Genomic DNA, 14399 nt, shown 5'->3' on the forward strand with positions numbered 1-14399 from the left:
TCATAAGTCCATCTGTTAGAGCTTCACAGTCATTATCAGCGATCATGCAATGTCAAAGAGAGAGATGGGAAACTTTTCTGTCACCAGCTTGCTGTGTTGCATCTGTCTGTTCATCCCCCACATGCGCATCATCCTCCAGTCCCACTATTCCGAGTACTGCCTCCTCCCAGGGGGTCAGGTGGGCTATTGAGGGTGGCCCTCCTCCTGTCCTCACTCGCTCTCTTTTGTTGTGAGCTCTCTTTTCCTGCAATGAGGGAGACAAGTGGAGGTTGAGTGAGAATGAAGGAGTGAGTGTTGAGATTGCATAGCATTGATACTTAGAAGGAGACAAAGATGGAGTGAGGTGGCAAGACCAAGGGCCCCCTCCCTATGTGTTGTCAGTTGCTTTCAGAGCATCAGAGTGATAGGGAGTGTGAAGGCTGCATAGTCGAATAGTTATGTGAATGTGAGCATAGAGAGAGAGGGAATGGGTAAGGGTGCATGGATGTCAGTGTCAAGTGGGATGTGGAGGAAGAGATTGCTGAAGCTGAGTGCTGGTGAGGAAAGGCAATGGGGGTCAGATTGAGGGTGATGGGAAATACATACTCACTTTTCCAGTGCGCTGAAGGTCATGAAATCTTTTCCGGCACTGAATCCAGGTTCGCCGTGTGACTCCCAAGGAGTTGACCTCCGCAGCCACACTGCCTTAGTCTGCTTGGGAGGCCTCTTCATCCCTGAGGAAGGGAAGAGCACCTTCCTGTTGGCCCTAGCCCCATCCACCAATGCCTGCAGGGCCACCTCATCGAAACGAGGAGCTGATCTGGGCCTCCCGCTTGTCATGTTTCCTGCAGGTTCCTCTCACACCAAATGGAGAAAGCTTGGAAGCCTGCAGAAGAAGCAAGGCTTGCTGTGGACCTTAAATGCAGCAGTAATGATGACGTCATCGGAGGCGACTTTCAGTCATGAAAACCCCATTTGCCAAGGGTCCCCACACTTTGAAAATCAATTGGACAATTAAGTTAAAATTGCATCAATCTCCCACATCCATTTAGATTCGGGTGGATAACACGAAATGCGGATAACACGACACCATCCCGCACTCGAGTTAAAATCCTGCCCATAGAGTTATACAGCACAGAAAGAGGCCCTTCGGCCCATCGTGTCTGCGCCGGCCATCAAGCTCTGTCTATTCTAATCCCATTTTCCAGCACTTGGTCCGTAGCCTTGTATGCTTTGGCGTTTCAAGTGCTCATCTAAATGCTTCTTGAATGTTGAGGGTTCCTGCCTCTACCACCCTTTCAGGCAGTGAGTTCCAGATTCCAACCACCCTCTGGGTGAAAAAGCTTTTTCTCAAATCCCCTCTAAACCTCCTGCCCCTTACCTTGAAACTATGCCCCCTGGTTATTGACCCCTCTACTAAGGGGAAAAGTTCCTTTCCATCTACCCTATCTATGCCCCTCATAATTTTGTACACCTCAATCAGGTCCCCCCTCAGCCTTCTCTGCTCTGAGGAAAACAACCCCAGCCTGTCCAGTCTCTCTTCATAGCTGAAGTGCTCCAGCCCAGGTAACATCCTGGTGAATCTCCTCTGCACCCCTCCAATGCAATCACATCCTTCCTATAGTGTGGCAACCAGAACTGCACACAGTATTCCAGCTGAGGCCTAACTAGCATTTTGTACAGCTCCATCATAACCTCCCTGCTCTTATATTCTATGTCTCGGCTAATGATGCCTTTTTAACTACCTTATCTAACTGTCCTGCTGCCTTCAGGGATCTATGTACATGCACACCAAGGTCCCTCTGATCCTCTGTCCTCCCTGGGGTCCTACCATTCATTGTGTATTCCCTTGCCTTGTTAGTCCCCTCAAAATGCATCACCTCACACTTTTCAGGGTTAAATTCCATTTGCCACTGTTCTGCTCATCTGACCAACCCGTCTATATCGTCCTGTAGCCTGAGGCTTCCCTCCTCGCTATTTATCAGTCCACCAATTTTCATGTCATCTGCGAACTTACTGATCATACCTCCTACATTCATATCTAAATCATTAATGTACACTACAAACAACAAAGGGCCCAGCACCAATCCCTGTGGTACACCACTGGACACAGGCTTCCAGTCACAAAAACAACCTTCGACCACCACCCTCTGCCTCCTGCCACTAAGCCAATTTTGGATCCAATGTGCCAAATTGCCCTGGATCCCATGGGCTCTTACCTTCTTGACCAGTCTCCCATGCAGGACTTTGTCAAAAGTTTTACTGAAGTCCATGTAGACTACATCAACTGCACTACCCTCTTCCACACACCTAGTCACCCCCTTGAAAAATTCAATCAAATCGGTTAGACATGATCTCCCCCTGACAAAGCCATGCTGACTATCCTTGATTAATCCTTGCCTCTCCAAGCGGAGACTAATTCTGTCCCTCAGAATTTTTTCCAATACTTTCCCTACCACTGATGTTAGGCTCACTGGCCTGTAATTCCCTGGTTTATCCCTACTACCCTTCTTGAATAATGGTACTACGTTAGCTGTCCTCCAGTCCTCTGGCACCTCCCCTGTGGCCAGAGAGGTTCTGAAAATTTGTGTCAGAGCCTCTGCAATCTCCTCCCTTACCTCACACAGCAGACTGGGATACATCTCGTCTGGGCCTGGGGATTTATCCACTTTTAAGCCCGCTAAAACCGCTAGTACCTCCTCCTTCTCAATACTAATTTGTTCAAGTATATCACAATCCCCTTGCCTGATTTCTATGCCTACATCGTCCTTCTCCATAGTGAACACAGATGCAAAATATTCATTTAAAACCTCACCTACATTCGGCCTTCCCCTAATTTAGAACTTTTATTTCCGGTCCATCTTTGTCCTTTTCCATGACTACCTTAAATCTCACCGAATTATGGTCACTGTCACCAAAATGCTCTCCTACTGACACTTCTACCACTTGCCCGGCTACATTCCCTAGAATTAGGTCCAGTACCGCCCCCTCTCTTGTAGGACTTTCTACATGCTGGCTCAAAAAGCTCTCCTGGATGCACTTTAAGAATTCCGCACCCTCTAAGCCTTTCACACTCTGACTATCCCAGTTAATATTGGGGAAGTTGAAATCCCCTACTATTATTACCCTATTATTTCTACACTTCTGAGATTTGCCTACATATCTGTTCCTCTATCTCCCCCTGACTGTTTGGGGGCCTATAGTGCACTCCCAGCAAAGTGCTTGCCCCCTTTTTGTTTTTAAGTTCTACACATATGGGCTCATTAGAGGAACCTGCAAAGATATCATCCCTCCTTACTGCAGTAATTGACTCCTTGATTAATATTGCGACACCCCCTCCTCTTTTACACCCGCCTCTGTCTCACCTGAAGATTCTATACCCAGGAATATTGAGCTGCCAGTCCTACCCCTCCCTCAACCATGTCTCTGTGATAGCAATAATATATTCCCATGTGTTCATCAACACCTTCAATTAATCTGCCTTACTCGCAAGACTGCTTGCATTAAAATAAATGCCATCCAGCCTTGCCATACTCCCTTATGCCGTTACATATTTGCTCTGCCTTCCAGGCTGACTTGTTTTTTCCTCTATATTTGGCTGTGCATCACACCCTACTATAGCTCCACTCCGTATCCCATCCCCCTGCCAAGTTAGTTTAAACCCCCCCCCCCCCAACAGTACTAGCAAACCTCCCTGCAAGGATGTTGGTCCCGTTCCGGTTCAGGTGCAACCCGTTCGACTTGTACAGGTCCCACCTTCCCCAGAAGCAGACCCAGTGATCCAGGAAACTAAAGCCCTCCCTCCTGCACCAACTCTTTAGCCACGCATTCATCTGTTCTATCTTCCTATTCCTATACTCACTAGCACGTGGCACCAGGAGCAATCTAGAGATTACAAACTTTGAGGTCCTGCTTTTTAATCTGCTACCTAGCTCCTTGAACCTAGGGTTAGATGATGTAGGGTGGGAGGAGGCTCGTGTGGAGCATCAGCACCAATCTAGACCAAATGGCCCGGTTTTGTGTTGTAAATTCTATGTAATTCAGTGTAAGGATAGGATTAATAAATCTGTTGGACTAGAAGCAGCAGGCTTAACGGAAATAAATAGTGAGAAAATATTATCAGAGGAGGAAGAACTATGAGGCAGTGAGAGATAAAAACACTGTGGGAGGGGCAAGCGATATCAAAACAATTAAACATTAAAAACAAGAAATAGAATAAGGGTTAATGTTACCAAAAATTGGAGTCAGGATTGAGAAGCTTGGACATGAGTGCTGTTGTTGCATAAAGCATTCAAAATAATACTGGGGAGTTACTACCATTAATAACTATTGACAAATGTGGCTTAGATTACTTGTTATAGCATTTTCAGGAGAGATAGGGAGGGGAAGAAAGATGTGGGTGGGCTGGCAGTGTTAGTAAATGATTCTATCACATTGCTGGAACATAAGGATGTCCTGGTGGTTGTGCTAAGATGGAGAAGGTAAGAAATAGGAAAGGAAATGGTGCACTTCTTGATGTGCATTACAGGCCACCTAAGAGTGGAGATGGAGAACTGTGGACAGTTCAGAGAGATACGCAAAACAACAGAGCAATCATAATATTGGGTGATTTTAAATATGCCAGATCGACTGGAATAAAGGTAATGCACTTGGTCAAAGAGGACAACACCTCCGTGCGGTTCAAGTCCAATCCAGAAATTATTTTGTTTAGTTCTGGGAAATGAAGTGGAGAAAATAATTGATGCGAGAGTGGGAGAACAGTTGGAAAACAGAATAGAAAAGAATTATGAAGAGCTAAAGATAAGGGCGCTGGACTACAAAAAGACAAAGTTCAGCAAGATACAAAGGGGTCGAGTCCAAATTAACTGGGCATAAAAAGTTAACAAACACATTGACAGATAAGCAGTCGACTGATCTTTTACATCCGTCCAAAGTACTGGATGAGCAGAAATTTCCTCCAGCTAAATATTGGGAAGACCGAAGCCATTGTCTTTGGTCCCCACCACAAACTCCGTTCCCTAGCCACCGACACTATCCCTCTCCCTGGCAACTGTCTGAGTCTGAACCAGACCGCTCGCAGCCTTGGTGTCATATTTGACCCCGAGATGAGCTTCCGACCACATAGCTGCCCCATCACTAAGACCACCTATTTCCACCTCCGTAACATCACCGTCTCCACCCCTGCCTCAGCTCATCTGCTGCTGAAACCCTCATCCATACCTTCATTACCTCTAGACTTGACTCTTCCAACGCACTCCTGGCTGGCCTCCCACATTCCACCCTCCGTAAACTTGAGGTCATCCAAAACTCTGCTACCCGTGTCCTAACTCGCACCAAGTCCTGTTCGCCCATCACCCCTGTGCTCGCTGACCTACATTGGCTCCCGGTTAAGCAACGCCTCGATTTTAAAATTCTCATCCTTCATCCTTGTTTTCAACTCCCTCCATGGCCTCACCAATCATCCAAGATCTCTGCGCTCCTCTAATTCTGGCCTCTTGCGCATCCCCGATTTTCATCACTCCACCATTGGTGGCCATTGGCTTCAGCTGTCGAGGCCCTGAGCTCTGGAATTCCCTCCCCAAACCTCTCTGCCTCTTTCCTCCTTTAAGACGCTCCTAAAAACCTACCTCTTCTGTCCTAATATCTCCTTATGTGACTCAGAGTCAATTTTGTTTGATTACGCTCCTGTGCAGCACCTTGGGATGTTTTACTATGTTAAAGGCACTATATAAATACAAATGTTACGGAGGTGTCTATTAAAACCTGCGTCCGAGCAAATCTCCACCCACCAAATTGGCCACGCCCCGACTCTCGCTGCGAGGATCCTCCAACTGTGCTAGTTCGAGGCTCTCTCAACTTTGCCACCGGATGTTCAGGCACAGCAGGAAACACGGTCATTTTTCTGATCTTTGCAATTGCACAAATTTTGTGTCCCTTTTTAAAAAAATGTATCCTCACTGAGACAGGCTCTGTATTATCTGCTTCTTAGGCTGGATTTTTATGGCATAAATCTCATTGAAAAGTTTCCCTGATTGCAGGATCTTAAACACGTTGTGCTTGGTGTACATGAATGATAGTTAAATGAGTTGAAACTTAAATTTTAAGAGTCCAAGAAGAAATATACGGCTAGGGTTTGATGTTGTTTGGGCCCTGATTGTTTATGCTGATTTAAGCCCAATGCTCCCGTTAATTATTTTTTGGGTGCGCGGCCCCCTTTAAGGGGCTGCACGGCCCGTTCTAAATACCGCGCACGTGCAGTTTTTGCCATTGAAGAGGCGGCGAGCTGGCCGTGCGGGAGGTCCAGAGAGCTGCGTGGCCGTGCAGCTTAACGGGAACATTGGTTACGCCCATTTTAAGTTTGGGAGTATTCTAATGAGATCAGGAGGCTAGTTGGGAGTAACTTGACATCGGCAAAGTGGGTGCGAAATTGGGCACAATTTCCGGGTCCCAATTGCGGGTTGTGTCCCAGGAGGAGGTTGCAGGCCCTGATGTTTGCAGCCATTGACAGGGACAGACTAGTGTGAGCTGTAAGCAGTGCCCGTGCTGGTCTCTTGGTGGCGGCAGCTCTTTACCTGGTATTGAAGGAATAGTCTTTGCTGAGCAGAGCTATGTTATAGAAGGTGATTATTTCGTTGACTGCACCTGTAAGGTTAATCAAAGTCTCCAGGTCCTTGGTTTGCTGCCTGCATTTGTTCCTGTATTTTATGCTGAAATGTAAAACCGCAAATTGATTTAAAAATTTTAAAACCCGGTGAGTTTTATATTCCCTATTTATGACAGAGTTTTACCTAAATAACGCAACTCGGCTGAATATACAAACCTGAATAAATTAATGGAATGGTTTATTTTCTAATGTTCCTGAAACAATAAGGTAAACAAGGGCCACAATATTTTATTAAAAGCATTATTAAACTTTGCAAAGAGATGTTAATAACTGAGATCCCCAGTTAATTATTCCCAATAACACCACCCTCCGAAACCTGCAGCAACATCTTTATCTCCACTATAAGTAAAACCCTGCTGACACTGACTGCAGGTGTCGGTGATCGCAGGGCTTTACTTCACCTGAATGCAATGTGGATGTCCTTTATTTCTATGTACAGGAAACTTTCGATTTACCGGCACCTAAATAACCGGAAATCTCAGTTAACCGGCAAAATTCAGGAGTAGGTCCAGGTAACTTTTATTACTTTTTTTACTCCATTTGTTGCTGTGCAAGGGTGTGGCTGCAGCTGTTGCTAAGCTACAGAGACGCTTGCAACTTGTGCCCATTGTTCTGAAGCAACAGGGTTTGTTGCTTTATACAGAGCTCTCAGCTCTGTATCTTTGACTATAGCGTTCGGTTATCCGGAATTTTTGATGAACCGGCACCACGTCGGTCCCGTCCGTGCCGGATAAAAAAAAGTTTCCTGTAGTCCGCTTATCTCCTGATGATGGGATGCCTTCTGCTGGACTGTCCCTCCAATCAGCTCTCTGCTTTGATTGTCTCAGTACCACAGGTTCTGTTGACACACAGAGTGACTGGGAGAGTCTTGAATACTGTCTATTCCATAATCCGCCAACATCACCCCTCCCCCACCAATCAGGATGTGTTTAACACATGGTGGTGTAAGCGGCGCAGGAAGGAAAAGCGATCACCTCAACTTCAGTTCACAAAGGTCCCGTTTGACTATCTGAAAAACAAAATGGAGGTTTTGATTGTTGTAATAAAAATGGTGCAAACACGCAGCTTGACATAATTGTGTTTGGTTTAGCCTGAAGTCCTCTTCCAGTCAGTGGGTAACGGTGCGATTCCTCTGTAGGTTGAGTGTGAGCAGGAGCTGAGTGTGGCCATGCCAGCTCTCAACGATGCCATAGCAGCTCTCGACACGCTGAAGGCCAGTGATATCACTCTGGTGAAGACAATGCAGAGTCCTCCATCCGGAGTCCGGCTAACACTCGCTGCCATTTGCATCTTGAAGGTATCGCACAAAGGACAAAGTTGTTTGTTAACTGAGAAAGGCAGCGTAGCCGATTTTCACAAACTACAGCTCCTGCAGTCCAACTGGTGTGGCAGCTTTGCACTCATCACATTGGGAAATGTTTACACTCATCACGTTGGGGAATGTTTACACTCGTCACGTTGGGGAATGTTTGCACTCGTCACGTTGGGGAATGTTTGCATTCGTCACGTTGGGGAATGTTTGCATTCATCACATTGGGGAATGTTTACACTCGTCACGTTGGGGAATGTTTTGCACTCATCATATTGGGGAATGTTTTGCACTCGTCACATTGGGGAATGTTTTACACTCATTACATTGGGGAATGTTTTGCACTCATTACATTGGGGAATGTTTTGCACTTGTCACATTGGGGAATGTTTTGCACTTGTCACATTGGGGAATGTTTACACTCGGCACATTGGGGAATGTTTTGCACTCGTCACATTGGGGAATGTTTTGCACTCGTCACATTGGGGAATGTTTTGCACTCGTCACGCTGGGGAATGTTTTGCACTCGTCACGTTGGGGAATGTTTGCACATCTCCCGTAGAAGAGCAAGAGAACAAAGCCCGTCCCCGATCCCTCCCGACATTCTGTGTGCCAAGGATTGGCTCACCTTGCTGCCAATCAAAGTTACAGCCATGAATGAAATGCCACCCTTCCCTTCCCCGAGAAAGAAGCTCATAACATCTCTATTATCTGTTCAGTTAAGCCCCCTGCTGGGGCATATTGAATGGAAGACATTCTATCATCAGGGTTCAACCGGCCTATGGAATGTGTCCAATGACTTCCCATTGTCTCAGAAAGCTGATGTAACATAAAAACATACACAACCTGATGGCTGTTCCATATGGGTTTCTAGCTATTCATCTTAGTCAGCATTCTAAATGGCCTGTGTATCTCTGGGAGTATCTCGGTCATTTACCTCATGTAAACTGAACCTGACCTGAATCACATTAAATAGATTAAACCAAGATAGCTTCGAGGCCAGATAGGTAAAAGTTCCAAAATGTTGCACAGATCAAAACAAAAGAAATTTGCACAGCATTTCCAGTGTGGGAAATGCGTCTTTGTATTGTCGTCTACATGCATACATCTACATGGACCCGATATCGGCTGAATTTATTTTCTTACCTTGCTTCCTGGGCCTCCTTTACCCTGCCGTCCATTTTTGAGGGGAGAGCCACATTGAAAGGAGATAACTTGTTGATCTATCATTCTTTTGATTTATTCTTGGGATGTGGGTGATGTGGGCAAAACTACATTTATTGGCCATTCCAAGTTGTCCTGCAATCCTCCCGATGAAGGTGCTCCAATGAAGCTATTCAGTAGGGAATTCCTGATTCCTGGTTGTAGGTCAATCATCACAGCCCCAGGACATTGCTGCAGGAGTTCCTCAGGGCAGTGTCCTAGGCCCAACCATTTTCAGCTGCTTCATCAATGACCTTCCCTCCAACATAAGGTCAGAAATGGGGATGTTCGCTGATGACTGCACAGTGTTCAGCGCCATTCAACACTCCACAGATAATGAAGCAGTCCATGCCCGCATGCAACAAGACCTGGACGATGTTAAGGCTTGGGCTGATAAGTGGCAGGTAACATTCACGCCACAGAAGTGCCAGGCAATGACTAGCTCCAACAAGTGAGAGTCTAACCACCTCCCCTTAACATTCAATGGCATTACCATCGTCGAATCCCCCACCATCAACATCCTGGGGGTCACCAATGACCAGAAACTTAACTGGACCAGCCACATAAATACTGTGGCAACAAGGGCAGGTCAGAGGCTGGGTATTCTACATAGAAACATAGAAGATAGGAGGAGGAGTAGGCCATTCAGCCCCTCGAGCCTGCTCCGCCATTCAATGAGATCATGGCTGATCATTCAAATTCAGTACCCTGTCCCTGCCTTCTCCCCATATCCCTTGATCCCTTTAGCCTTAAGAAATATATCTAACTCCTTCTTGAATATATTTAATGAATTGGCCTCCACTGCCTTCTGTGGTCGAGAATTCCACAGGCTCACCACTCTCTGGGTGAAGAAATTCCTCCTCATCTCTGTCTTAAATGGCTTACCCCTTATCCTTAGACTGTGACCCCTGGTTCTGGACTCCCCGGCCATCGGGAACATCCTTCCTGCATCTAGTCTGTCTAGTCCTGTTAGAATTTTATAAGTTTCAATGAGATTCCCCTCTCATTCTTCTAAACTCCAGCGAGTATAAGCCCAATCGACCCAATCTCTCCTCATACGTCATTCCTGCCATCACAGGTATCAGCCTGGTGAATCTACGCTGCACTCCCTCCATGGCAAGAACATCCTTCCTCAGATAAGGCGACCAAAACTGCACACAATACTCAAGGTGCGGTCTCACCAAGGCCCTGTAGAACTGCAGCAAGACATCCTTGTTCCTGTACTCGAACACTCTCGTTACGAAGGCCAACATACCATTTGCCTTCTTAACCACCTGCTGCACCTGCATGCTTACCTTCAGCGATTGGTGCACAAGGACACCCAGGTCTCGTTGCACTTCCCCTTCTCCCAATCTATTGCCGTTCAGATAATAATCTGCCTTCCTGTTTTTGCCACCAAAGTGGATAACCTCGCATTTATCCACATTGGGCAGAAGCATGGCAGATGCTGTATAATCACCCAACCTGTCCAAATCATACTGGAGTTTCTCGGCATCCTCCTCACAGCACACACGCCCACCCAGCTTTGTGTCGTCTGCAAACTTGGAGATATTACATCTAGTTCCCTCGTCTAGATCATTAATATATATTGTGAATAGCTGGGGTCCCAGGACCGATCCCTGCGGTACCCCACTAGTCACTGCCTGCCACTCGGAAAAAGACCTGTTTAGTCCAACTCTTTGCTTCCTGTCTGCCAACCAGTTCTTTATCCAAGTCAGTACCTTGCCCCCAATCCCATGTGCCTTAACTTTACACGCTAATCTCTTATGCGGGACCTTATCGAAAGCCTTCTGAAAGTCCAAATACATCACATCCACTGGTTCTCCCTTATCTATTCTACCAGTTACATCCTCAAAAAATTCCAGTAGATCAGTCAAGCACGATTTACCTTTTGTAAATCCATGTTGACTTTGTCCGATCCTGTCACTGTTTTCCAAGTGCTCTGCTATTACATCTTTTATAATGGACTCTAGCATTTTCTCCACTACCGATGTCAGGTTTACCGGTCTATAATTCCCCATTTTCTCTCTACCACCTTTTTTGAATAGTGGGGTAACATTAGCTACCCTCCAATCCATGGAAACTGTTCCAGGGTCTATCGAATTTTGGACGATGACCAGCAATGCATCTACTATTTCTAGGGCCACTTCCTTAAGTATCCTAGGATGTAGATTATCAGGCCCTGGGGATTTATCGGCCTTCAATCCCGTCAATTTCCCTAACACCATTTCCCTACAAATACTGATTTCTTTCAGTTCCTCTCTCTCATTAGACCCTATGTTCCCTGACATCTCTGGGAGGTTATTTGTGTCCTCCTTTGTGAAGACAGAACCAAAGTATGTATTTAATTGGTCTGCCATTTCTTTGTTCCTCATTATAATTTCCCCTGATTCTGACTGCAAGGGACTTACGCTTGACTTCAGAAATCTTTTTCTCTTCACATATCTATAAAAGCTTTTACAGTCAGTTTTTATGTTCCCTGCAAGCTTACTCTCATACTCTATTTTCCCCCTCTTAATTAATCCCTTTGTCCTCCTTTGCTGAATCCTAAACTGCTCCCGATCCTCAGGTTTACTGCTTTTTCTGTCCAATTTATATGTCCTCTCCTTGGATCTTATGCTATCCCTAATTTCCCTTTGTTAGCCATGGTTGGGTCACCTGTTTTGTTTTATTTTTTATGCCAAACAGGGATGAACAAATTCTGTAGTTCATCCATGCGATCTTTGAATGTTTGCCATTGCCTATCCACCGTCAACCCTTTGAGTAACATTCCCCAATCAATCCTACCCAACTCGCGCCTCATACCATTGTAGTTTCCTTTATTTAAATTCAGGACCCTAGTCTCTGAGTCAACTACTTCACTCCATCTTAATGAAGAATTCTATCATATTATGATCGTTCCGACCCAAGGGGCCTCGCACAACAAGATTGCTAATTAATCCTTTCTCATTACATAATACCCAGTCTAAGATGGCCTGATCTCTAGTTGGTTCCTCAACATATTGGTCCAGGAAACCATCCCGTATACGCTCCAGGAATTCCTCCTCCACAGTATTGTTACTAATTTGGTTAGCCCAATCTATATGTAGATTAAAGTCACCCATGATAACTGCTGTGCCCTTATTGCATGCGTCTCTAATTTCCCGTTTAATGCCATTCCCAACCTCTGCATTACTGTTTGGAGGTCTGTATACCACTCCCACTAACGTTTTCTGCCCCTTGGTATTTCTCAGTTCTACCCATACAGATTCCACATCATCAGAGCTAATATCCTTCCTTTCAATTATGTTAATCCCCTCTTTAACCAGCAATGCTACCCCACCTCCTTTTCCCTTTTGCCTATCTTTCCTGAATATTGAATACCCCTGGATGTTGAGTTCCCAGCCTTGGTCACCCTGGAGCCATGTTTCAGTAATCCCAATCATATCATATCCGTATACCTCTATTTGCGCAGCTAATTCATCCACCTTATTTCGAATGCTCCTCGCATTAAGACACAAGGCCTTCAGGCTTGTTTTTTTAACACTTTTAAACCTTTTAGAATTATTATTTACTGTGGCCATGTTTGATTTAAACCCTTGATTTCTCTGACTGCCACCTTTGTTTTTCTCCTTCCTGTCTTTTGCTCCTATCCTTGTTTCCCTTTCCTCTGTCTCCCTGCTCAGGTTCCCAAACCCCTGCCATTTTAGTTTAAACCCTCCCCCACAGCACTAGCAAACACTCCCCCTAGGACATCGGTCCCGGTCCTGCCCAGGTGCAAACCATCCGGTTTGTACTGGTCCCACCTCCCCCAGAACCGGTTCCAATGTGCCAGGAATTTGAATCCTTCCCCCTTGCACCATTCCTCTAGCCACGTATTCATCTGAAATATCCTTCTATTTCTACCCTGACTAGCACGTGGCACTGGTAGAAATCCTGAGATTACTACCTTTTGAGGTCCTATTTTTTAATTTACCTCCTAACTCCCTATATTCAGCTTTTAGGACCTCATCCCGTTTTTTACCTATATCGTTGGTACCTATATGCACCACGACAACTGGCTGTTCACCCTCCCCTTCCAAAATGTTCTGCAGCCGTTCTGAGACATCCTTGACCCTTGCACCAGGGAGGCAACATACCATCCTGGAGTCATGTTTGCGGCTGCAGAAACGCCTATCTATTCCCCTTACAATAGAATCCCCTATTACTATAGCTATCCCACTCTTTTTCCTCCCGTCCTGTGCAGCAGAACCACCCATGGTGCCAAGAAGTTGGCTGCTGCTGCCTTCCTCTGATAAGCCATCCTCCCCAACAATATCCAAAGCGATATATCTGTTTGAGAGGGGGATGGCCACAGGGGACCCCTGCACTACCTGCCTGCGCCTACTACTCTGCCTGGTGGTCACCCGTTCCCTTTCTGCCTGTGCCACCTTTACCTGCCATGTGACCAACTCCCTAACCGTGTTATCCACGACGTCCTCAGCATCGCGAATGCTCCAGTATGTATCCACTCGCAGCTCCAGCGCCACAATGCGGTCTGTCAGTAGCTTCAGCTGGATACACTTCCCGCACACATGGTCGTCAGGGACACAGGAAGTGTCCCTGATTTCCCACATAGTGTAGGAGGAGCATACCACGGCACAGAGCTCTCCTGTCACGACTTACCCTTTAATTAATTCAAATTAAATTAAATCAAATCAATCCCACCAATTACTCTACAATTAAATGATATACTGAAGGGCCCTTGTTTACCAGCAGTCCCCGCTACACCACAGACTCCCTATAAACTATAAACCACAAAATTTAAGTTTGGAAAAAAGGAGAAAGAGAGAAATACTCACCAACCAATCATTTACCTGCTTTCTGGTGACACCACACTTCGATTACTTTTTACTTCTCTCTCTCCCTCCCTCTGAGCTCGGAGATTGGTAAGCCTACCTGTTCCTCGTCTCTTTATATCACCGCCGCTGCCTCGCTCCACACAGGTCCGCCGCTGCCGCCGCTGTGGGGCCTACCTACTCCTCGCCTCTTTATATCACCGCTGCCACCTCGCTCCACACAGGTCCGCCGCTGCCGCTGTGGGGCCTACCTGCTCCTCGCCTCTTTATATCACCGCCACCGCCTCGCTCCACACAGGTCCGCCACCGCCGCCACTGTTATTCTGTGGAGAGTGTCGCACCTCCTGACTCCCCAAAGCCTTTCCACCATCTACAAGGCACAAGTAAGGAGTGTGATGGAATACTCTGCACTTGCCTGGATCAGTGC

At 46.2% G+C, this 14399-nt stretch overlaps 1 protein-coding gene across 1 annotated transcript in view; it reads left to right on the top strand.

The window, feature by feature from the left end:
* The window catches only part of LOC147105498 (dynein axonemal heavy chain 3-like), a 201746-nt gene that overhangs the window by 53593 nt on the left and 133754 nt on the right, over positions 1 to 14399 (top strand). The window contains exon 14 of the mRNA XM_086009911.1: positions 7782 to 7940. Within this exon, the coding sequence (XP_085866037.1) occupies positions 7782 to 7940 (159 nt within the window). The remainder of the gene's footprint in view (positions 1 to 7781; positions 7941 to 14399) is intronic.

Source organism: Somniosus microcephalus, chromosome 17 (genome assembly GCF_052327205.1).
Source record: "Somniosus microcephalus isolate GS21.2 chromosome 17, FLI_Smic_1.0, whole genome shotgun sequence".
In the NCBI taxonomy this organism is placed as follows: domain Eukaryota; kingdom Metazoa; phylum Chordata; class Chondrichthyes; order Squaliformes; family Somniosidae; genus Somniosus; species Somniosus microcephalus.